General features: G+C 40.5%; 1 protein-coding gene across 3 annotated transcripts in view; it reads right to left on the reverse strand.

The window, feature by feature from the left end:
• FYN (FYN proto-oncogene, Src family tyrosine kinase) overlaps window positions 1-25,050 on the reverse strand; it is a 266,012-nt gene that overhangs the window by 46,100 nt on the left and 194,862 nt on the right. For 2 of the 3 annotated variants that reach the window (XM_049771188.1, XM_049771189.1), the window contains 7 exons: window positions 20,555-20,653; window positions 16,941-17,044; window positions 15,714-15,863; window positions 13,089-13,253; window positions 9,604-9,783; window positions 7,728-7,804; window positions 7,483-7,636 (listed from right to left, as the gene is read on the reverse strand). In XM_049771188.1, coding sequence (XP_049627145.1) covers window positions 7,483-7,636; window positions 7,728-7,804; window positions 9,604-9,783; window positions 13,089-13,253; window positions 15,714-15,863; window positions 16,941-17,044; window positions 20,555-20,653 — 929 coding nt within the window. Of the gene's footprint in view, window positions 1-7,482; window positions 7,637-7,727; window positions 7,805-9,603; window positions 9,784-12,532; window positions 12,689-13,088; window positions 13,254-15,713; window positions 15,864-16,940; window positions 17,045-20,554; window positions 20,654-25,050 lie in introns of all 3 variants that reach the window. The other variant, XM_049771190.1, reaches the window with a different exon arrangement.

Consider the following 25,050-nt stretch of genomic DNA (forward strand, 5'->3'; position numbering starts at 1 on the left):
CTTAAAAATGTTAAAGTGAGGGGCTGGAGAGATAGCACAGTGGCAGAGTAAACACCCTTGCACCCTGGACAGACCAAGGTTAGATCCCCGGCATACTATATGGTCCCCCGAGCCTGCCAGGAATGATTTCTGAGTGCAGTGCCAGGAGTAACTCCTGAGCGCCACGGTGTGGCCCAACCCCCCCCCCCAATGTTAAAGTGATTTTATGGGGACAGCAAGCATCTAAGAGATGGAATTGGCTCAGATCATGTTCTCCTAGTCTTCAGTTGCAGGTTTTCAGTCCGCTCAGGCTGCCTTCAGAAGCCCCAGGGAAATAAAACACTTGTAACTAACACAATTCCTGTGTTTTTAACCTTGAAAGATAGGCTGTGGGGAATACCTTGAAGGCTTCCAACACTAGTGGGGCAAATATGGTCATGAGTTTAAATCCCACATGCATGCAGTGTGACCCTGGTAGCTCTGCACGTACCCTGTGTAATCCTGGGAGCCACAAGCAATTACTAGCCACAGTACAACCAGGTGAGTGTGACCACCACCCTGTTGGGGTGCTCAACTGAGGCTGTACCTCAATTGAAAAGATGCGTTAGCATCATAGTCGGGCAGAGTGACTCTGAGTGGGCACAGGGGTAAATGCTGCAGTAAAACAAAGCATAAACCAAATCAAAACAAAAATGATATTCATTTCATACCACATTACAAAGAACAAGAACAACCAGTGCTGCTGCAGGTACAGGAAGAAAAGGACTCTCATTCACTGCTGGTGACAATATTGACTGGTCCAGCCTTTTTGGAAAACAATATGGATATCCCTTTAAAAAAATCAACCTAGAAATTAAAGGGACTGGAGCAATGGTAGAGCAGATATAGTATTTGCCTTGCATGTAGCCAACCTGGGTTCAATCCTTGGTATCCCATATGGTCACCTAAGTCCCACAGGATGTGGTCCGAAACAAACTAACAAACAAACAAACAAATACCTAGAAACTGAGCTTCCATATAATCCAGCAATAGCACTTCTAGGAATATACCCCAGGAGCCAAAAAAAAAAAAAAAAAAACAACAGAGAAAAGTCCTCTGCATTGTGTGTGTGTGTGTATGAGATGGGGTGGGGAGAAAGAGATGAAATAAAAGCAAATCACCAAATCTAGAGCCATAAGAACTAAACTCTGTTCAATGTTGATATGTACCTAAAATACTACTGTGAAAGATATGTAAGCCATTATGATCAAAATAAAAATAAAAAAAATCTATACAACTCTGGCCATAGGTTGGCTATAACTCACTGGCCAACCCTTCAAACATGCCCTTGAGAGTATGGACGCTACATCCACAGCAGCTTACCTCACTCTGACCTGGAACTAGAAATCCCAGGAAATTCCCCACACCATATCAATGGACATCAGTGGAAAAGAAGTAAGCTGGTATATACTTTGCCTGTGTGAATTCTGGGTTTGATCCCCATTGCTGTTAATGGCCCCCAAAGAAATCCATAAAAAAGACCCACAGGTCTGCACTGTAAAGAATGACTCAGCCAATACCCAGCTCTGCGACAGTGGTCCTCACACACCCTAGTGAGGTGTGTGGCAGGTGTGTGGAATGACATTTGTGATGTTCACACAATGAGGCAATGGCCCAATGACATAGAAGTCTTCCTGTTATCAGATGTGGTGACAAGGAGCAACATGAATAAATATAAGTAGTGAGAGGTAGAAAGCCAGACGTGATGGAGCATGAAGACTTGACATGAATTCCAACTACAGAAAAAGGAATCAGGTAAGAAGAGAAAGTACAGATAGTAGCCAACATGCATGGAGTGCTGGTTGGAATAGAGGAAAAAAGCTGAGTATTTTGAGGTACCACCAATATTCTGTGTCCTCACTGTAAGTGTCCACAAAAGAAAATCATCTAAATACATAAGCCAGGCATACCTGAACTTATTATGTATCTATTTAGGGACTGGGAGGTGCCCATCTGGGTGTTATGGGGCTAGTCCTAGGTCTGTGCTCAGAGAACCATATGCAGTGCCAAGGATCATACCAGATGCACAGCAAGTGCCTTAGTTCCTGTCTCTCTGGCTTTGAACTGAAATCAGTATTATTCAGCATAGAATTTCCTGAAAATTTATGAAGCCAAAACAAAACAGCATTTCCCCTGGGGTTCAGGCTGTTTGTATGAGCTCTGACAGCAGGAGGGCAGAGACCTAGAAAGTGTGGCCTGGTGACATCTGCCTGTGGGTGGTAAGAACAAAGGACAGATTGCTGATCCTTGCAGATCTCAAAGAATTAGGGCTGGGTATCATACACTATTTTATATCCTTTCAGCACCCAATTCTTGTCCAGAGTGATCATTTCCAACTATTGTGGTCCCACTCTGCATGCCAATTCAAACCAAAACCGCTTTTTATTCTACCAGTATAAATTCACCTAGGAGGGTCAGGTTTAGTGAGATCCAGATGGACTTTTACAAGTCAAAGGGCTTGGTAAAAAAAAAAAAAGAACTTGGGGGAACACCTTTGTTTTGGGTAAAAGCAGGGTGTAAACTAACATAGACTATCCTTTTTTTTAGTATCTAACAAGTAAGTGCAATTATACTGTATCTATCTCTCTCCCTTTCATTCATTTCCCTCAGCATAATATCCTATATATCCATCCATATATAAGCAAATGTCACGACTTAATGTTTTCTAATAGCTGCATATATTCCATTGTGTAGCTATACCATAGTTTCTTTATGATACATTTTCAATAACAATATTGCAAATCTCATGTCTAAAAGGAAAAAAAAGTAAGGGGAAGAGATAGAAGAGGGAGAAATAAGAGACAGACACACAGAGAGAGAGACAGAGAGAGAGAAGAAAAATGTCTGTCATAAAGTCAGCCCTGGGGAGGAGGTGGGAGGTGAACTGGGGACACTGGTTATTCAATTAAAGAATTTTTTTGTGCTATCGCTTCAGCCCCCCAATTAAATTTATTAGAAAAAAAAGAGTTAAGGCTAGGGTAAAGTTAAGTCCGGGGTAGGGAGCTGGCTATGACTGGATCTTGGTAGGGGACGAAAGGTCATGATCAGCTGAGGTAGTAGGGAGTGCTGGGAGGTGAGAATCTATGGGACCAGGTCATGTGTAATGGATCCTAACCCCAAATCCACCTTTCTCTGAAATTAAGAACTTCCTGACTCACTCTTCCACTACTGACAGCTCTACTTTGCTTACTCCTATTTGTCTGTCTGATTTTACCCTCCCTTTCCCAAAACAGTGTGAGAGCTTTTCCATTGCATATAGAATCTATTTTTTTTTTTTGAGGGGAGGGCACACCTGGCAGTACTTAGGACTTACTCCTGGCTCTATGTTTGGGAATTACTCCTGGGTGGCTCAGGGGAATCATATGGAACACTGGGATCAAACCTGGGTCAGCTAAATGCCAGGCAAATGCCTTCCTTAATTTCTGTACTACCTTTTGCCTCCCTTCCCAAAATCCATTTTGACATTGATTCCTTCCCTATGAATACAAGTCTTATACTGGAACTATTGACAAGAATCTTTTAAATGTACCAATGTGCTAAATATTTTACATGTTCCATTATACTCAATCTTGGTAAAAATTAAAGCACAAAACAAGTCAATCTTGGTAAAAATTAAAGCACAAAACAAGTCAAATCTACTGTCCTTTTACAGAGAAGCAAAGTGAGGCACAGAAAGGTCAGCTTGCCTAAGGCCTAGAGTTGGTCAGGAATAAAAGTGGATTTCAAATTCACTTGTCTGACTGCACAGCTCTCCTGTACATCTGTCCTTTCACTTTCTAAGAGTCCCAGTGTTCCTTTCTGACAGTAATTCTGAGCAAGTTCCTTTCACAGATAAGGCACCCAGTAATTAATGGTGTTGATTTCACTTAAACATCCTGACAGACCAAATATAGCAAAGGGCTTACCACTCAGAGAAGATCGATTGTCTCTAATGGAAGGAGAAGGACCAAATAATTTCCAGTTGCTCCTAAATACTCTCTGCAACTACCCATCTACACCCTGGGTCTGGTCTTGACTTTCTTTCACTTTTATATGAATGTCTGAGGTGCACAGGAAGGGCTGCTGAACACAGGATCAAATTCCAGGTGAATTTATTCCTTAGTAAATGCTAGCCAGCCTGATGGAGGCAGACCTGTACATGTATATGCCTAAAATAGGAAACTCAGAACTGTTGAAATACAACACTCACTCACAGTTCTACAATATTTGGGCTGAACACATGTTTCTGGAGATCACCCATTTCAAGGATCAGGGTGCACCTAAAGAATACAGATGCTGACTTGCTGACAATATAATGCTGTCAGGAGGCATTGGTTTCTTCCCACAGAGCCTGACCCCCAAATTGTGCAGCATGCCTGCCTCTGCCAAGTCTACTGGTGGACACACATAGATCTTTTACTTGGTAGAAACCTTTTGCAAACATCTGTGTGTCTAGAACCACAAAGCAAAATTCTTTCCCACCATCCATTCATATTGCAACATTAGGAGTTCCTCATAATGTTTTTCATGGGGGTGACGTGGAGTTTGCTAGAGCAACTGAATTGTAAATAAGGTGCTTGCCTTTCAATGCCAACCCAGGTTTAATCCCTGGCATCCCATGTGGTCCCTCCTCAAGCACTGCCAGGAATGATTCCTGAGTGACCCCTGAGCATTGCTGGGTGTGACTCCCAAACAAAACATAACAAAACAAAACAGATATTTTCCACGGGTGTCAGACAGACAATATGGGAATAAGGTGCTTGTTTTCAACATGGATGGCCCTGGTTCAATTCCTAATATCATCTATGGTCCCTTGATCATTCCTCTACCAGGAAATGATTCCTGAGCACAGAACCAGGAGCACAGCTGAGAATAGCTCAATATCACATTAAAATAAAACTATAATAAAGAAAAAAGAGACTTGAGCATGCACAAAGCTTGTGCTCAATTCCCAGAATCATCTGGTCCTCCAAGCACTTGATGGGAGTGATCCTTGAGCACTGATGCAGGAGTTTCTCCAGAGTACTGCTGGGTAAGGCACTTAAACAATTGAACAAAAATCACTTGACCAATTGAATAAAAACAACAAGTCCCAATTGGACTTGGGACTCATCTCAATTTTATTTCATTTTAGTCACTGTTATCACGTGAGACAGCTGGCATAAGCTAAGAGAGTGGAAAGCCACAGGACACATCAGACCTGAGTACAGATCCTGCCTCTGTCAGTTAACCAGCTCCTCTGAACCCACTGTTGTACTGTTCCCTTCCACATGCCTCTCATTTGCCAGCTCAGGCCTGGCACCAGGCAAGGTATTCCATAAACACCTCTACTCCCTGTTGTGTTCCATGACAGAATTTTGTTTAAGATTCACTTAGTTTCACCTCACCTTAATTTTCCCCCCTAGTCTGTATACTTCTTAATTATCTCTTTCTAGTGCCTGGCATGGATCTCAAGAGACAGGAGGCCCTTTTAGAGGAAGAGTGAAGGGATCCCCAGAGGAAAAACCTCTGCCTGGCCTTAGGACTGTGTTAGGGAGAGTGACAATGACTGTGAAGAAGCCACCAGACAGATGGCAAGGCAGAGGGTAGAAGCTGATGGCCAGGCTTGGGTTGGCTGTTTGGATCCTGACCCAAGGCAAGCAGAATGCTGATTTGAGAGTAGAGGGGGAGCATACTCCTGTGTACCCCTCACCCAGGGCCACCTCCAGATGGAGCTCCACCCATCATCAGAATAGGTAAGACCTGTGCCAGCAGAGAAAGTCAGAGTCCAGGATCTGGGGGAGAATCCACAAGCCCAATGGCTTGGTACCAGTAGTGTGACCACACATGTCAATGTCACTTACACAGCCACCAACATTGCTCTGTCCTGCCTTACTCAGTCACATAATCCAGTGTCACATTATCTCAGCGTGCCCAGCTTCTGGTGTGTGTGTGTGGGGGGGGGGGGGATGGTCTGGCAGATCTGCCTCAGGGCAAACCTCTCACTCGAGCACTTGTTTGGGACCTTCAGCCTCCAGCTTCCTGCAGCTTACCTTGACATCAAATCACACTGTACTTGCCCTGCATGGTCATGCCAATCACAGCTGTCGGTGTGGCTTTGATTAGTTGTACAGTTGCCATCTGTCCCTCTCCCCAAGGCATGAGGTATACGCATGCAATGGCAGGGGTGGGGAAGTGGACTTCACTGCATGGGCACTGGTCGCAGGCCAGACCTGCTACGTGTTAGAAAAATTCAAAGAGCCAAGCTGTCTGGCCACCATGCCATTTAGCATTTGGACAGTATCTGTGCCAGTCAGTGCTTTAGTAGAAGATTTCTCCTTATCATTCAAGGCTGCAGTTCCTCGGTCAGAGTCAAATGAAAGAGAAGGACAGGCATGACATGAATTAACAAAGAAGAGAAAACATTCCTGAGGTAACTTGTAGAAAGTACTGCCCTGTAATATTGCTGTTGTTCCCCACCTTGCAGTGAACAATGAGATTCTGGTTACACAGCACAGGGAGAGAAGGAACGTCATCCTGCAGGCAGCACATGTGACTAGGGAGCCCATAAGTAGCCACAAAGAGCATTCTTAATTTCACACCATTCCCTACCGACTTCGCTTTGAAGATTCCATAAGAGAAGCCTCAGAATCCCTGGTCTGCACTGCTTGAAATGCCTCTGAATGATGTGCCATAGCAGCTGGGTTTGATTTGGGATGTATTTACCTTAGAAGGTAATTCTAACCATTTCTGCAGGGCGTATGATGGGGAGGTGATGAAAGGAGGTAGGCTCTGTCTCCCCAGGTCCCATTCCTGCACCCTTCTCCAGGATCTGGGTCCCCCTCTCTGGACTCATTAACAGCTTTCTCTGGCCTCTGAGTTGAGCTGTGTTTGGCAAGAGATAGGAAAGGGAATGGGAGAAGGTGGGGTGAGAGAGTGTATGTGGGTCTGATATAAATCTTGAGGCTCCCTCCTTCTACCAAAGATGTTTCCTTCACCACAGTTGCACATACTTAGTCCTGAGATTCAGTTGCTCCCCCAGACCCTCAAAGACCTTATGCTTCCTTTGCTGTTTCACTAGCTCTGAGAAACTGTGTCAAGGCTGTCACTGACACCCAATTAGAGCCTCTGCAAAGAATTTCTTTAAATGTTCTAAGTGCGTGTCTTTGCGTATTTGCTGAAAGGAATGGAGTAACTGGTAGTTCTTTGATTGGAATTTTGGCCTTCCACTATCCTTTTCCAAAAGTCAAGTGTCCCAGGGTTGAATGCTGTGAGGAGTGGGACAGGAGGAGCTCATTAGCAGACACTCACTAAAATCACCCTTCTACTCAACTTACTCTGTTCTACTAAAGAGCAATGAGATTTCTGCCAGATCAAGTGTGAAATCCCAGCCAAAGAATGACATTTCACATTTTTCCTGGAGGAAGGAAGGGGAAGAGGGAAGAGGGTTCACACAGTAAGCTAGTCTCGAGAATCTGCCCATTAACTCCAGACAGGAGAGCTTACCTTGTCTAGCTGTGTACTCATTGTCTTCGATCAATCTGGCCAATCCAAAGTCTGCGATCTTGCATATCAGTCCATTCCCCACTAGAATGTTTGCTGATCGCAGATCTCTGTGTATGTAATTCATGCGCTCGATATAAGCCATTCCTGCAGCAACCTGTGGAAAACCAGAAAACAGAATTATTCCAGGACCCTGTTCTGACACTTGATTCCTTCTGAGGCAACAATCAGGATATAAAGGGGCCTACCTGTGCTGCCATGTCCACAAGATTTGGTAATTTCAGAGCTCGTCCTTCTCCATCTTTTAAAAAATCAAGTAAACTTCCTATGAACAAAACACAAAACCATTTTAATTTAGTATGAATGCTTAAAATGCCTGCCAATGGGATTTTTTTTATAATAGAGTAAGGCAATTGAATTGTCATCAATTAAACAATACGTTTGTTAAAATAGGGTAGAAAAAATTCTGTAGAATTTTTTGTAATTGTAATTTTTTGGTAAAAATTTTATATTTTGTTATTAAAATTCTGTAGAAAAATTCTGTAGAGTTTTACCTTTTAAAAATATAAAAACAGAAGAAAACTAAGGGGCTGGAGTTCAGCTTTGCGGCACTGAGCCCACAGTACAGTCCTGGATCTATATGTACCCACTCTCTGCACCACCAAGTGTGACCCAAGTAGCCTCCAGCTCTGGGCATGAATGCTGATACCCACACACCTGGGCAGAATGTCTAGAGGGTGTGCCCATGGCCCACTGTGCACAGTTTGGGAGGGTGGCCCCCTCCCATTATGTCTATGGAGGTTACAGAGTTGCAGTGCTTCCACCTAATTCTCCAATCAGCCCTGCAAAATGGGGGCAAGATCCCCCAAATCAAGTGGCTCCTCCACTGGCCTCCTAGGACCAGAAGCCACAACATCCGCAGGCTAAGAAGGGTAAAATGTCAGTTTCCATTTCAAATTTGTGGAGTGGGAGGCCAGAAACCTACATTTTTTAAGAAAGCCTCTTGGGTGAAGTTAACACAAGAGTCAAACTTGAGAATCCCAGTTGGTTTAATTTACAGAGTTCAAATCAAAAAAGAAATATCTGAGGAATGCAGGGTGGGGCAAGAGATCTTCCCATTAGATCATGGTCACCTAATTCTTAAGACGGACATCCAAAAAAGAACAGCTGGAGATTCCAGCAACTTGGGTGACACAGCTTTAGAAATAACTCAAGCATGGGAGAACACCCAAAGGACTAGCATAGTGCTTGCAGTTGGAGACCCAAACTTGCTCCACTGAGGCAACAGGAAAAAAGCACCTGGCCAGCAGAAACCCCCAAACAAAAAAGATCAAATCAATCACTCCAGGGTCTAAAGAGAATCAGTACAGAGGAGGAGACTCAATCTGGCTGCTGCTGACTTGTTTCTTGCTTTCATCACAAAACTATTTATCACTTGATCCTACATACAAAGGACAGGCAATTGGGGAAAGGGAATAAAATCCAAATATATTAAAAAAACACATGGAAAAGAAAAATTACACTGGTGTCCTCTGATGCACCACAAATTGCCTTTTAAGGGTGTTTCTTATTTGCTTCCTCTATTTTTCCATAACATAGTAATCTTTGGAATTATCCCCAACAATATTGCTTTGATTAAAAAGAAAGACAGAGACAGAAAATAAGAACAAAATGTGCTTTTTTTTTTTTTTTTTTTTAAAAAAAAGCATGCCATTTCTTCATCTGGTATTAAAGAATAGAACTAAAGAAAAAAAGAAAAAGATATGGGACTAAACTTAGCCCAGTGATCAGTGTCTGGTATTCTTTGCTCAGTTCTGCAAAAAAAGATATTTAACAAAATCTATGGTATTCAAAGTATATTTTCATAGCAAAGGTTACAGCATTTCATAAGGATTTCGGGGCCAAATTCAAGATCAGAACTGTAATCTGCTTAAAAATGTTTTCAATGGGCTCAGAGAAGGCTGTAAGAGTGCATGTTCTGCCATGTGGGATCTTCAACTTTGATCCTGGCATTTCTCAATCCTCATGCTGGCTGCATGCTGCAACCAGGGTGACAACAAACTGGAGGCTAGATTTGTCTCTCTGAAGCAAGCCCTATGGGTCACTGTAGGGTCCCAGGCCCACCTTTATTCATATACTCGGTGACAATGTAGATGGGCTCCTCTGACACCACTGCATACAGCTGCACCAACTTGTCATGCTTCAACTTCTTCATGATCTGTGCTTCCTCAAGGAACGATTCAGGGGACATTGTGCCTGGTTTGAGAGTCTTTATGGCTACTTTCGTGTTTCCATTCCAAGTACCTGCAGACCCCACAATATTAAGTCAAATCCAAGATCATTTTTTGATGGGGGAAAATTTACTCCAAAAATATGTAGTTTTTTTAATATAAAATTAGATTTTTACATTCAATAAAATTTAATATAGTCTGTTGAAGAAAGGCCATCAATTGGAAGGACTCTGTCAAGCATTATCAAGAGGAAAAGTGAGTTTGTGTATGGCTATTTTTGGTTTATAATGATTTTACTATATTTTTTTGTGTGCTCAGGATTGAACCCAAGGCCTCACACACGTAAGGCACAGATTTTATTACAGTGCTGTTCTCTAGCAAACTTTGTTCTCCCTTTGGTTACTGAGAACGCTTCCCCCACCTTAGTCATCATATATTTATCAGTTTGTTTCAAAAGTTCCGGACACTTCTTTTTGCTTTCATTTGTTAGTTTTGGGGATCATGCCCAGCTGTGCTCAGGGTTACTTCTGGATCTGAGCTCAAGAATCACTCCTGGCAGGTTAGGGGAGCATATGGAATACCAGGGATCGAATCTGGCAATTAGTACAAGGCAAATGCCCTACCTATGGTATTAATGCTTGGGCCACAGTTCTGGACATTTCCTGATGAATGCCCATCCAATGCCCAGAGAGTAGAAAGTAGATTCAGTCTCAATTTAAGAGGCAAAACATTTAAATGATGACTACATATTTGTGTTGTTTAGAAAATATCTCTAGATTTTCAACTGTCAGCAATGGATGAGCTACTTGAGAGAGTCCTTGACCAATTGGGCTAAGTGTACAGGCAGGTTAAGTATTGGCAAGATATTCATTTGACTTACCATTACTTCACCCAACTGATGGTTAGCTAAAGCAAGAACAATTAAATTGGGAAAATAAAACAGTCACCAAATAAGAAGAGAAAATTTAAACTGAATGTGTTTTTAAAAAAAGTCTAATAGTTCCAGGGATAGACTAGTGTTTTGTTTGTTTGTTTGTTTGTTTTATAACTCACTTGGTTACTTCATGGGTAAAATACAGGAGTGGAACTAAATTATCTTTTGAGTCTCTTGACACCCCCAAATTAAAAGATTGGTTTAAATTAATTTTTTGTGGTGTTTTGGGGACACACCCGGTGATGCTCAGGGGTTACTCCTGGCAATGCACTCAGAAATCGCTCCTAGCTTGGGGGACCATATGGGACACCAGGGAATCAAACCGTGGTCTGTCCTAGGTTAGCGCTTGCAAGGCAGACGCCTTACCACTAGTGACACCACTCCGGCCCCAGGTTTAAATGAATTTTTATATTTAAATGAATTTATTTTAGAATTAAAATTACATATATTGGAGAAAGTTCTGTTATTAAAACATTATTCACAGAATATGAATCATGTTCACAGAACTATAATATGCAAGGTAAAAGAAAATTGCAAAAGAACAGCTAACTGAAAGAATTTATTCACATCTTATAAAAGAATAAACCACTAAATGTAAATGGGAAATTTGACTTTTTTAAGTGGCTTTTGTTATATGATATTAGTATCCCCAAAATTGAAATAGATATTCTTCTTTAATAACTACTTAGATACTTATATTGGCATTTCATCCCAATATATAACTACCACAAAAGATGTTTTGTTTATGGGAAACTGACTCATGTGTGATGATTCAAATTTAATTATTATGCAATTTGAAAGTAAGTTTTCATAGGGTTAAATTGTTTGATTGTATGAATTACTGGTTAAAAATTCCTATGATTTACAACACAATTTTATAAAATGGGTAACAAGGGAAAATATACATTTATTTTCCAGATTAAAGAATAAAAGTCTAGATAGGGATGGAAATAATGCTAACTCTGAAAAATAATAATAATGGTAATTATTCTAACAATGTAAAATACCCATCTAAATATGCATGCCTGTTGATTCATCAGTTCATTTGTCTCCCTATACCTAGATATTTTGAGTCATCAGATTTGGTTCCTAGTGCATTAACATTTAATTAACTCCTTTAGTGAAAGCCATACCTAAATACCTTCTCCAACACATACTAATGGGTTCCACTTATTATTTTTAATGAAATCTAAAGGAGAAAGAAGGATGCCATTCCATAAGTACTGCCCTCCAGACATTTTTGGGTGGAGATTAAGTTCTTGAATTATCTTTAAGAAAGTAACAAACTGACCCAAACTGGTGTTATAAAAGCAGAGGGGATGGCCAGTGCCACCATACTTATCAAGACAATGCCTAAAACAACTGTATTATGAACAACTTTGTAATTAAAAAAAATATAACAATCAGCTTAAGGGAAGTTTGTCTATGAGCTCCCAGTATCCGCATGGGTCTCTTATAAACATATGATCCATGTATCCTTAAAAGCTAGGAAGTAGGTATCATTCCAATTTTGCAGATGATGAAACTGAGGCTCAAACTGGCTGAAAAGCTCTTTGCTCATGGGTAATGAGCTACTAAACCCATTCTCCTGAGCAAAATCTCCCCACAGGAGCCCAGTTATAGCATCTTACCCTCTCATGTCTTAGGAAGAAGGAATATCAGATTCTGATTGTAAGGTTTTTTTATATATCTTACTTAGCAAACCAAGTGAAGTGAGATAGAAGAGTGCAGCCAGGTTTATCATATTTTCAAAAATTGGATGGCCTCTGCTCGTGTAGCTATTCAGGTTATTGCACACCCAATGGCGACATCTGCATTTTTTTGTTCAAAGCTGTTCTTTCAATTGGCTTTGGGATACAGCCCAAATGAAAGGTGCCCTCTGCCTTACCAAGCCACACATCAGCGAAACACCCCTGACCCAGCTTCTTCTCCAGAAACAAGGAATCACGTGAAACTTCCCAAGCATCTTTAGCCAGTCCAGAAGTTTGTGGGGTACAACTCGATGCAATCACAGTTAAGTTAAAACATAAACCATCAGCTTTCTCTACAGGAGAGGAAATTAATAAAGAAAACACAGACCGTATAATTTATAATCATGCATGCACTAGAAAAGATGGAAGGTTTGTTGCCTGTTAGGATGAAATGGAATTCATTTGGCAAATATTTGCTGTGTGAGTGAGGAATTTAAGAATGCATTAAATGCCAGCTAGAACATTTTTGGTACCATTTACAGGTTTATGAATTGAGGCTACTTCAACAGTATATTTTGAGCCATTTACCAATCTCGATCATTTTTGGAATTCTAGAAATCAAAATCAGTATTCTTCACAATTAGTTATTGAGGCTTATTTGTGGTCAAAATCTTTATTTCCACCTTCCATCTTTGGCCTTTGGGATTTCCCAAAGTAGGACACAGATAATAGAGTAATTGAATCTCAGCATACCCATCCATACTTCCCCAAACTGCCCATTTCCCAGTCTCTTGATCAACTGCAGGGACTCTCGAGGGATTTCCCAGACATCTTTGGTTTTGACAGACAGATCGGTAAGCCTTGGCATCCCTTTGTGACAAGGAACTACTAGGCGGCAGCAGAGACCTGCGGCTCTCTCTGAAGGATCAGGGGCAGCAGCAGGAGAGGGAGAGAGAAGCAGAACAGGTAAGACAACAACATTTACAGGTGCACAAAAACCTAGCCAGCACACTCAATACAGGGCTAGACCAGCAGAAAATTACACACACCTTAGAAAGTTAGACATCACACTGAAACATATTTACTGGAGGTAGAAAACATTTTAAATTCAGACTACTCTCTACCCTCAGGTATAATACTCTATACATGTGTACAGATACAGGCTGTTTTGGTGTCCTAAATGCTAGTCACAAGTTTTCTAGAAACCCAGATACCCCACACTGGATTCCAGAGGCAGTCCTGGGCAGACTGTCACAAGAACATTCCTTCTTTGCCATAGTATCAGGGGTCCAGGGACTCTCTTTGGTATGGATATTGTTCCATTGTGCTGGATCCTGCACAGAACATTAGACCATTAGAAACTACTGAGATGGATGATTCTATCTGGCAGGAAAAAAGAGACCACATTTCTCTAGCGATTTCTTTGCCATTTTAACTGACTATCCAATCATTCAAATATTCTTGCTTCTTTCATACTTCCCATTAAAAAAATCTTTAAACATAGACTCTGATGTATAATTTAGGTGTCTGCCTGATTTGAAAGGAGAAAGAATGAAAAGTAAAATCTACAGAAACGCAAAAATGTGAAAGAACTCCCCTTTCCTACAAAATGAGGAAGAAAAAAGGAGTTATCATTTTTAGGTTACTTGGAGGATTTTAATACCTTCCCCCCCTTTTCTTTTTTATTCGTTTTCTCATCTTATCTCTTCTTTTTATCTAGGAAAATGGCCTAAATAGACAGTCACGGGAGAAAAGGTAGGAGAATAGGAGGTAGGGAATGAGAAGGCTGCAGAGAGCAGGGAGGGGCCAGGGAAAGGGGAGCGTGCTAAGAGGTGTTGATGGGGGCGGGTCGAATTGAGCTGGGGCGGGCCCCACCTGCCACACACGTGGGCTCAGGCCCAGGGAAGGCAAAAGCAATGTCCTCCCCTTGTCTCTAGGAACCTCTTTAAGCTACATTTCATTCTTTTCTTTTCTGATAGAAACTTCTTTTGAGATGTTTAGGCAGGAAATTATTTATGTATCAATATTTCAAAGGTATTTTATTGTGCAAGAAAAAGGGAAAGGATAAACCAATATAAAAGTAAGTCTAGCTTGGGGATTTTTTTTTTTTAAGATTAAAAAAGTCTCTATAACTCTTCATAGCCTTTCTCTCCTTCCAGTTTTATGATGTTATTAAGGTGTCCTTTCCACCACAATGTTTTCAAACAACTAAAACCCTGGAGATCCTGTTGTTTGGCTATAACGAATTGTATTTCCACATTTTGAAAATCCTTATAGCATGCAGAAATTTAAGTGCATGGAGATATATTTTATTCTAATTGTTACTAATATTTCATCAGTACCCACATAAAAACAAAGTTACCTAATGCTCTATTCAATTAATATTCCAAAAATGGTTATTCTTTTTCATTTACTTATTAGTAATTACTAATTATTAATTATTTATAATTATAATATAAATATATAAATAAATATATAAATATTTATATATATAAATATATAAATAAATATAAAATGGTTATTCTTTTTCACTTACTTATTAGTAATTACTTATTATCATTTTCTCATTGTAATTTTCCTTTTATGGTTTTGGGGCCATACCTGTGATGTTCAAGTATTACTCTTGGCTCTGCACTCAGGAATCACTCCTGGCTGCCTCAGGGGACCATATGTGTTGCTCACGATTGAACTGGGGTTGGCCACATGCAAGACAAGCATCCTACCTGATATACTATTGCTCCACTCACAAAAGTGAGTTTTTAGGAACAACAACAAAATAATGGTGACCTTTGGGTGTTAGGCCAGAAACTAATAAACTCAGATATTTAATTTAGTGCAATGCATGTAACATTTTGGCTATATACACCTAAGTCTAGTCAGGAAACAGAAGTGTTGCTGAGAAAGTAACACATGATCAGTGGAATTTAAAATTCTCCTCACAAGAATGAATGTCTGGGCAGCTGTCATTTTCATGGAGCTGAGTGTCAGTGGTGATGAAGGGGCACCATCCCCTGCCTGAGGCACCATGAAGGGTCCTCCCTGATCTCACACCTGCTTCCTCTCCTGCTTTCTGAATATCTACTTACAAGGATTTCAGAATGACTATAGTAAATTAAACAACTTTTAAAATTTAATCAACTTCTTTCTATACAGAGAAACAAAAGGTTTAAAGAAAGACTGCATAAACCTACAGAATAACTATGGTAGACAAGCAGCCAAGGAACCTGTTGGTTGTCAACCCCACTTGAGACCCTAGCAAAGTGAACAAGTTTCCTAGTGATTGTATACATTTTTAATACTTCTTTGTCCTCCATTCTCTTTCTTATACTTGTGCCCACCCATTCCCTCCAGAGTCCAAATAGTTAGAATTAAGATTACCTGAATAATGCTGTACAAGTTGCTGGAGTGTTTCAAACTGGGCCCGGGTGGTAATATAGTATCCACCATTGTCAAGTTTTCTAATTTTATAATGTTTGACATGGTCTCCTTTCATATCATCCCAATCACGGATAGAAAGTGAATAGGCACCTGATAAATATGGAAAACATTAGCAATTCCAATCATTCTGCAAAGCAATTTATTTTTTCGGGTATCTATTATTTGAATATTCTAGCTAATAATTACCAAGGGAATATACGCACAGACATGTACACACACATAAACACACATTTCCACCTGGTGACATAGAAAGAAAATGCATTTTCCTGCAAATATCAGAAGATATCAGCAATAAAATGATTTCTTTCTTGAGAGTGAAAGCTTTCTAAAAGTTTTCCTTTAATTCTTTGTTTGTACACTTGCGCTGTCTAATACAGAACAGACCCCATTCCCCATAATGGGCAAGATTAAGGGAAGAACAGTGCATTGCTGACATTTCTTCCCTTCTTTATTCAGGCAGTATCATAGAGGCAGGGACAGAATGTTTAAGGTCTCATCTGCAGGTGTACTTTCTATTTCTGCTCTATAATGCTTCCTGGAGCAGATAACCATTGTCTGATAGATCTGCTCCTTTCCCTTGGACCAGATCCTCTTGAGGAGAGCTGAGTTGTTAAAAAATGGAAAAGTCATCAGTTTTGAAAAAAAAAACCCCCAAAGAAATATAAAAACAATTTGTATGACTGGTACCTAAGGAACTAAGGGTTTCAGAAAGTTCTAATTTTAAAGGACTTCCAAATATCCTGTGATCTTGAGCCTGGAGAAGTGAAACTGTCTAACCTACTTTTGGAGAAGAAGGTCTTGATTTTGAGGCTCTGTAGTTCTTTTAGAGCTATCTGAATTTCTAGAGTGGAGGAAAAACTAATTCTCACAAAGTAGGGAGAATAGGTGGGTTTAAAAATCTTGTAGTTAGGGGCCGGGTAGGTGGCGCTGGAGGTAAGGTGTCTGCCTTGCAAGTGCTAGCCAAGGAAGGACCGCGGTTCGATCCCCCGGCGTCCCATATGGTCCACCCAAGCCAGGGGCGATTTCTAAGCACATAGCCAGGAGTAACCCCTGAACGTCAAACAGGTGTCCAAAAAAAAAAAAAAAATCTTGTAGTTAAAGCCTTTCATCCCCTCTGACTAATCCAAAGATCTGAGTGACAAGCCATCTCTTTGACTCTTATCTTACCTTTGGTGGTTTCACTCTCTCGGATAAGAAAGGTACCTCTCGGGTTTCCAAAGGACAAAAGCTGTCGCTCAGCATCTTTCCGGCCAAGTTTTCCAAAGTACCACCTTAAGGAGATCAAGAAAACATTTTCCAATGATCACTTACAAAAGTGAATGAACACAGATCTCCTAGTACACCCATATGCCTATTGTGTATTTTATCATGGCTTAGCCATTTTCTTCATCTTCTTTTTTTTTTTTTTGATCACACCCAGTGGTCTCCAGGGGATATTCCTGGCTTTGCACTCATAAATTACTCCTGGTAGGCTTGGGGGACGATATGGGATTGGGATTCTGAGGATTGAACCTGGATATGTCACATGCAAGGCAATTGCCCTATGCTATCATATCAGTCTGACCCCAGCCAATTCCTTCTCAATCTAGTCCTGAGTCCATTCCTAGTTTATCTCCTTCACTCTTAAAATAAATCAGATCTGCATCTTGGGTTCTTTTTCTCCCTTCAGGGATAACAGAAACTGGCCTGTATTAAAAAACTGCCACCTGCATGTACAAGAACAGAAAGTTAAACAGAAAGTTAAGATTGTAGTGTGTTTTGAACAGTAACAGGAGCTCCTTCCCACATACTCTGCAAGACTCTTCCTTCCTTCCTTCCCTCCTTCCCTCCCTCCTTCCTTCCTTCCTTCCTTCCTTCCTTCCTTCCTTCCTTCCTTCCTTCCTTCCCTCCTTTTTCTTTCTTTCTTTTCTTTCTTTTCTTCCTTCCTTCCTTCCTTCCTTCCTTCCTTCCTTCCTTCCTTCCTTCCTTTCCTTCCTTCTTTTTCTTTCTTTTCTTTCTTTCTTTTCTTTCTCTCTCTTTCTCTCTCTCTTTCTTTCTTTCTTTCTTTCTTTCTTTCTTTCTTTCTTTCTTTCTTTCTTTCTTTCTTTCTTTCTTTCTTTCTTTCTTTCTTTCTTTCTTTCTTTCTTTCTTTCTTTCTTTCTTTCTTTCTTTCTTTCTTTCTTTCTTTCTTTCTGCTTTTGGGCCACATCCGGTGACGCTCAGGGGTTATTCCTGGCTATGTGCTCAGAAATCGCTCCTGGCTTGGGGAACCATATGGGACACTAGGGGATCAAACCACGGTCCATGCTAGGCTAGCGCATGCAAGGCAAATGAATTACTGCTGTGCCACCACTCTAGCCCCCTTTGCAAGACTCTTGATTTCCAAACATACTTTCAAGTTGGAGGAAATAACAGAACATGGTCTGTTTATCTGATTATCATTGAGGCTTTCAAAACAAGCCAGTCAGAATAGATAGACAATAAAGATATACTTTTGGTAACTTTCTAAATACAAACTAAGAAAAGAGAAGTAACTGGTCAGGATTGCCCCTTGTTGAAAATGACAGCCACCTTTGTGTGTGTTAATTGTCTCTTCCTATCCAGCAGGGATGAGGGCTTGAGTTAGTAAAAAGAATATGCCTACTGACTGGGCTAGGATCTAACACATGTGTGTGTGCCCTGCCTAGCTACTGAGCTTGGTTACTATGCACAATGAGACCTTCCTTATAAACACTTATGTTAGGCTTGGGAAAAGGATAAAGAACAGGCACTTGCTTTGCATGCAATTTAATCCCAAACATCACATTTAGTCCCTGAGTGCCACCAGGAGTTGCCCCCTGAGCATAAAGCCATGAACAAGTCCCAAGCACAGCAGGGTGTGGCCCCCAGACTAAAACCAAACCAAACCCCAAACCACTTGTTTCATCAGCATTCTCATCCTCTTCCTGAGTAAGTGACAAGCACTCCAGGGCCACTTCAGAATAGATCACATCATGTTCCCTCTAATCTGCAGTATGTGAATTTCTTTGTGCCCCTATATCCTCTGGTCGGCCCAATGAGTTCACAGTTCACCACTGGTGCTGAAAGAACAGCAGGTGTTCCAAGAACCCAAGGGAGAATGGGGAGCAATCTATTGGAATCTGCAAGCAGGAAAGCTTTTTAGAATATTTAACTGTGAAAGAATTTGCTTTTCTAAGAAGAAATTTCAATTCATTATACTTGAACATAGCTATTATGCGTTCACTGTCAAATTCTTTTGTGAATGAAAGCACTTTGCTGGAGATAAAAAAGAACACACTGCATGCAGGCTCCTCAGTGACTTTGAAAAGCATCAAACTGTGCAAGAATCCTAACCTAGCACTCGACAGCATAAAGAGCACTGTCACAATTATTTGCGAGAAATGACACTGGGTTTGTATTAAAAAAACAATTAAAATGAGATGTAAACATTAATGGTGGTGAAAAAGAGAATAGATAGAACAATAGGCTGTACAGAAACAATAGCATTTTAAGATAAATGGCAGTTATTTGTCAACGTAAAACCATATGCATAATTTAAAAATGCTATGATCATTTTAAAATATAAATTTAAAATTGACTATTATTAATAAGACTTGAGTATGAGTAGGTAGATTTCTCATTTAATAAAAATAATGTTATTTTGATGGTACCTTTCCTACTAACAAGTGGCACATTTTATAATCTGAAACACAAAGATGGCTGCAAATCTCTTCTATATTAAAAATTATATATAGTTGCTGATGACAAAAAGCAGTACAGGAAGAAAATGGAGCTCAGAACACTGTGCACTTGAGGGTGATAAACAAAAGAACCTTTTTAGTGGAAACATGGAGGAATTAAAGACCAGAGCATGATCTGACTGGGGTCGGGGCTGCAGTATGCAGCATAACCTCTGTGCAGTGTTTAAATACATCACAGATATAATGTACAATCTAAGTCAAAGACTGAGATCAGGAGCTGCCTTTTTTTTTTTTTTTTTTTTTTTTTTTTTGCGTTTGCCCCTTTCTGCTGAGGCAAAGTCACTTCCACTGAGCTGGAGAGCCAAGTCTCCAAGGTTTTGGACAGAGAGCAGGTTCTAGCGTTTGGAGACAAAGGCTCTCTAACTTGTTTCTTTGGTTCAGAAATGAGGGTCCTGTACTAGCCATGCTACTAACTTCCCTGCAAGAACTAGTGTACAGACCTGTGTACAGATCAGGAGAGGGAACACCCTCTAGCCTACAGATGACCTTCCCAAATAGCCCCCAATAGAAATTCCTAGGTCAATGTACTGTCACAAGGAGCTTTCAAGGGAACCATGCAAGATTCAAAATCAAAGGGAAGAACTATCTAAAATATCCCATATTAGGATTCCCATTGTTTTGGGTCACACTATGAAGGAGTTGCTTTTGCTTGTGGCACAGAAGTTATGGTTTTTCCATTATCCGTTAATATTTCTGATTCCACTTAAGTAAAAAAAAAATCTCATTATTTGATCTTTGAAAATGATTTGTTCCTTCTCCTTTTCTCCTTTTACTTTTAAATATATTTATTTTAAATTTCAGCAGACTTAGAATCTTGGGCTGACCAAAAAAAAAAAAAAAAAAAAAAAAGGAAAGGAAATAAACCTAACTATATTCTAGCTTGAATTTTATTATATTCTCTTACGTTTACTTTCCAGCATCTTCTCAGCCTTTAAGCACACTAGCATTGTTTTCTCACTCCAGAACAATCACAGTGCCATTTTATTGTAGCAATTAACTAAAAAGCAAGTAGTCAAATGAAAACAATGAAATGAAACGTACTCTTCTGCCTGGATGGAGTCAACTGGAGCCACATAATTGCTTGGAATGTAACCTGTCTCTCCAGTTGTCAAAGAGCGAGCCTCCCACCAATCTCCTTCCCTGCAGAGAAAGAAGAGAAAAGGGCGTTAGTCTGAGTAGGGTCCCACACCTGGAATTCAAATGTGCAAGAGTGCACTTTCTTGGCTCTTGCCTGATTTATGAGTTAAGAATACAGGAATGAAATGGAGAGAAATTACATGTGTTCACGTGCTTTCTTTGCATGTGGCTGACCTGAGTTCAATCCCTGCTACAGCATATGATCCCCTGAGCTCTGCCAGGAGTGAGCCCTGAGCCAGGAGGAATCCCTGAACATATCAGGTGTGACTCTCAAACTACAGCAAGAACAACATAGGACGTTGGGGCAACAGAGCCCAGGGGTTAAAGTACTTGCTTTGCATGCAGCCTAATCCCATTTAATTCTTGGCACCACGTAGCTCTCTTGAGCACTTCTAAGATTTACTCTTGAGAAGAGAGCCAGGATGGGTGTGGTCCCCAACCTACATAAAAATATTTTTAAAAGAGTAAAATGAAATGTGTAGATTTTCTTTAAAAAATAGCTTGGTGGGATCGAAGAGATAGCATGGAGGTAAGGTGTTTGCCTTGCATGCAGAAGGTCAGTGGTTCAAATCCCGACATCTCATATGGTCCCCTGAGCGATTTCTGAGCATAGAACCAGGAGTAATCCTTGAGCACTGCTGGGTGTGACCCAAAAACCAAATATCTATCTATCTATCTATCTATCTATCTATCTATCTATCTATCTATCTATCTATCTATCTATCTATCTCTATCACCTATCTATCTTGGTGATTTTTTTCCTTCTGCCTTTGGGCCACACCTGGTATGCTCAGTGCTTATTCCTGGCCCTTTGCTCAGGGATTACTCTTGGCAGGGCTCAGGGACCATATGGGGATCATATGAAGTGCTGGGGGTTGAATCCAGATCAACTGCATGCAAGTTAAGCATCTGACCTGCTTATTATTGCCAGGCTCAAATGTGGGAATTCTTAAGAAAAAAAATATCTTGGATGATAATATTTTTTTGGTAAGTGTCCCTAACTTGAACAGAGAGGGAGATATCCTATCCTAGTTTACTTAAGAAAAACATTACAGTAACAAGAATAAAATGGTAATTATGTGAGGTATTTATGATTTATGTACTCACATATTGAGGGCAACACATAGAATCATCTTCACAAGCATTTGCAAGACCTATAAGCATCCATCTGTCCCATCATACACCTCGGGCACACACAATACCGAAAGTTAAAATCTCAATATGGTGGTAGAAAGGAAAAGAACAAGTCAATTGCACTAATTCAGCTAATGGTCTCAGTTGTGTGTCCTATACAAAGGTGGCCATTGGTAGAGCTGAAGAAAAGCACTCCCAAACCTCATGACTTTTGTCAGCTATTTAAATGTGTAGAAAATGAGGAAAGCATTGTGGCAAGGAGAAAGTTTATTAGGAGGTACCTGGAGGAAAAGAAAGAGATGCTGAAAGTGCACCTTGCTCGCTCTGCAGAAAATGGGTTGGATAATAAAAGTAACAGACAAATAACCTTGTTCATATAATGTCAACCAGATAATGTTTCACCAGATACTCTGAACTGACTAGAGCCTGGTGGTAGCTAAGGAAAGGTAAAGATAGTTAAGCATGATGCTGAAGATGAAACCTTCCTAAAGAGGAGGTTGCCTGGCTATATCAGTGTCTTCCCAGTGTTCCACAATGGCCAGTCTCCTACTGTGGAAAGTGTAGAGCCTTGGGTAGAAGGAAGTGAAGGAGGGGCTGTCAGTACTATTTCTCCCTTAAAGTAACTGATTCATATATACTCATATATTTCATATACTTCATATACTCATATAGCTAGGTCTGACAGAGCAGGGATGATGGGCATGCCTCTCCCTATTCACCACAGCTGGCAGGTATACATAAGGTGATAACTCTCACATGGACTGTCTCTCTCTCTCTCAGAGCTGTCCACTGACTAGTGACCAGGAGTGAGAGGGACCACGCAGCATTTTTCTTTCTTTTGGGGCCATATCTCATGATGCTCAGGATTACTCCTGGGTCTGCACTCCTGGTGATACTCATGGACTACACGGAATGCCAGGGATCCAACCTGGGTTTGCCACATGCAAGGCAAGCACCTACCTGTTGTGCTATCTCTCTGGCCCATATGGCCCAGAGCCAGTTCATATCTCCCAAAATTCTGGTCATTTCTTCTTTCCTTTTTTATTAAAATCACTTTTGGCTGATTTACAACTGGGAAAAATCCTGTACAACAGAGGGAACTAAATGAAGACAGAAAACAGTGACAAGTCCCATGCAGTGTGAGTGCAATGAGAAAACATAGGTGGGGAAAAGGGGGGACACAAAGATCTGAATGATGAATTTGTTGTCAAGTTTTTCCTTTTCTAACTTAGATTATTTCAAACATGTCTACCAATTGCGGGAGAAAATTGTTCTCATATCCAAAAAGCCAATTATTTAAAATATTAAATATAGTTTCTGTTTAGATTTTGGCACAGATTTCATTTACTCAGCACATTGAGTCCACTACACATGTACATGTACATTCCTGGGAACCCATTATCCAGAGAGAAAGTGAGTCTGACCCTAGCCAGCTCCCCTCTGGCCTGCCTTGGCCTTTCAGATTCCAATTATACAACCAAAAATGTTAACATGGGAGCAGTCTGTGTTGGTTTAATTTCTATGTCTTCTATAGAAATAGAAGTAGCTGTTAGAAGTATTTTTTTTTTTTTTTTTTTTTTTTTTTGCCATACTTGGCAAAGCACAGAGTTTACTCCTAGCAGTACTCTAGGACCATACAAGATGCCGGATATCAAACCTAGACAGCTGCATGCAAAGCAACATTCTACCTATTCTACTATCTTTCCAGTACAGAAGATAATTTCTTTTTTTGTTTGTGTTGTGGCCACACCTAGCAGTGTTTAGGGATCACTCTGGGCAGGACAATATGAAGTGTCAAGATCAAATCTGGGCCAGTTGTTTGCAAGGCAATCACTCTATCTGCTGTTCTATGTCTCTAGCCTTTGTAAGATCATTGAAGAAAATCTGTAGTCATTCATTTTTTTTCTTTTAACACTGCATGTGCTTAAACAAAATGGGTTTAGAGAGATCTTTAATAGCATAACACTTTACTCTGAAATTCCACTAGATGGAGACATTTCATAAAAATTACCTCTCATGCAGACACACAAACCCTGGAAAACTCCAACATCGTGAAAATGAAATTAAGTACACATAAAGCTTATTTATCTCAAGTTTAAACTTATTTAGATGAAGAAGAAGTTGAGTATCCATTCTGTGGAACCTGGAAGTGTCATGGGGGTAGAAAAGCCTGCACATTTTGCAGCAGGCTGGGACAATTATAGTTTTATTTAGGTGATCCAGTATAAATTGGAGAATTTTCATTTAAAATCCCATCATTAACAATCACATTTTGGTTTCAGCACATAAATAGTCCAGCATAGATAAGAATCTAGTTATCAGCTCATTCTGAAGTCATGCATTAGGAATTCAAGACATTCTCTTAAGTGATTTCATTAAATCTCACAAGGGTTTCCAGTTGCTCATGAGAAAGAAATTTTTCTTCTCTTTCTAGGCCATCTAGGGTCACCTTTTCCATCAAAGGAAATCTGAGGTGACAAGAACTCATATATTCATTACTCCTATTGCCCCTCACATACTGTCCCTGGGGAGACTGGTACTGACGCAAAACATCAAAGAAGTCTGTTGAGCAAATGTCTTTTGAACACACTAGATGCCTAATTCACCTAACATCAACAAAACTGCCTTTATAGCCATTCATCATGATACAGAAAAACACCCACCATTTCTTTCTTGAGCTGCAGTGGCTAATTGGAATGATTACAGCTGTGTTTCTGGGCCACACCTGGTGGTGATCAGCACTCAGTCTCTGGGGCATTCTGCTGCCAGGTGGAAAAACTGGGCCCCTGATTGCAGCACATGTGCTCCAGCCCATTGAGCTTTCTACTCCGGCCTCTAATGCTAGTTTCTTTAGATTGTTCTTACAGTTCAGCTAATTTCATGAATTCTGATTAGTAAATTGCTGTGATTTTCTTTTGCTGCAATTCAAATACAGGGCTAAAAATCTGCCTCTGATTTAGATAGCTAAAATTTTCTTAACAGCACCCTCTGTTCCTCTGATTTAAAGACTTATTTCTAAAAACCTTGTCTCTCAGTAGCAGAGATTGCACACAGGTTAGGTAAAGGTTGCCTTGTATGTGTTCAACCCTGGCTGAATCCCTAGGACCACATGGTTCCCTAAATCACTGAATGCAGCCCTGGCGACCTCTGAACACTGCCAGAAGTGGCCCAGGTAAGGTGGGTAGTCTGGGTAATCCTCCCATACTGAAGAGCATGAGCTGTGCCAAAGCTTCCAGCCCATATACTGAACCACCAGGTTCATTGCT

The sequence above is a fragment of the Suncus etruscus genome, chromosome 4, assembly GCF_024139225.1.
Source record: "Suncus etruscus isolate mSunEtr1 chromosome 4, mSunEtr1.pri.cur, whole genome shotgun sequence".
Classification (NCBI taxonomy): domain Eukaryota; kingdom Metazoa; phylum Chordata; class Mammalia; order Eulipotyphla; family Soricidae; genus Suncus; species Suncus etruscus.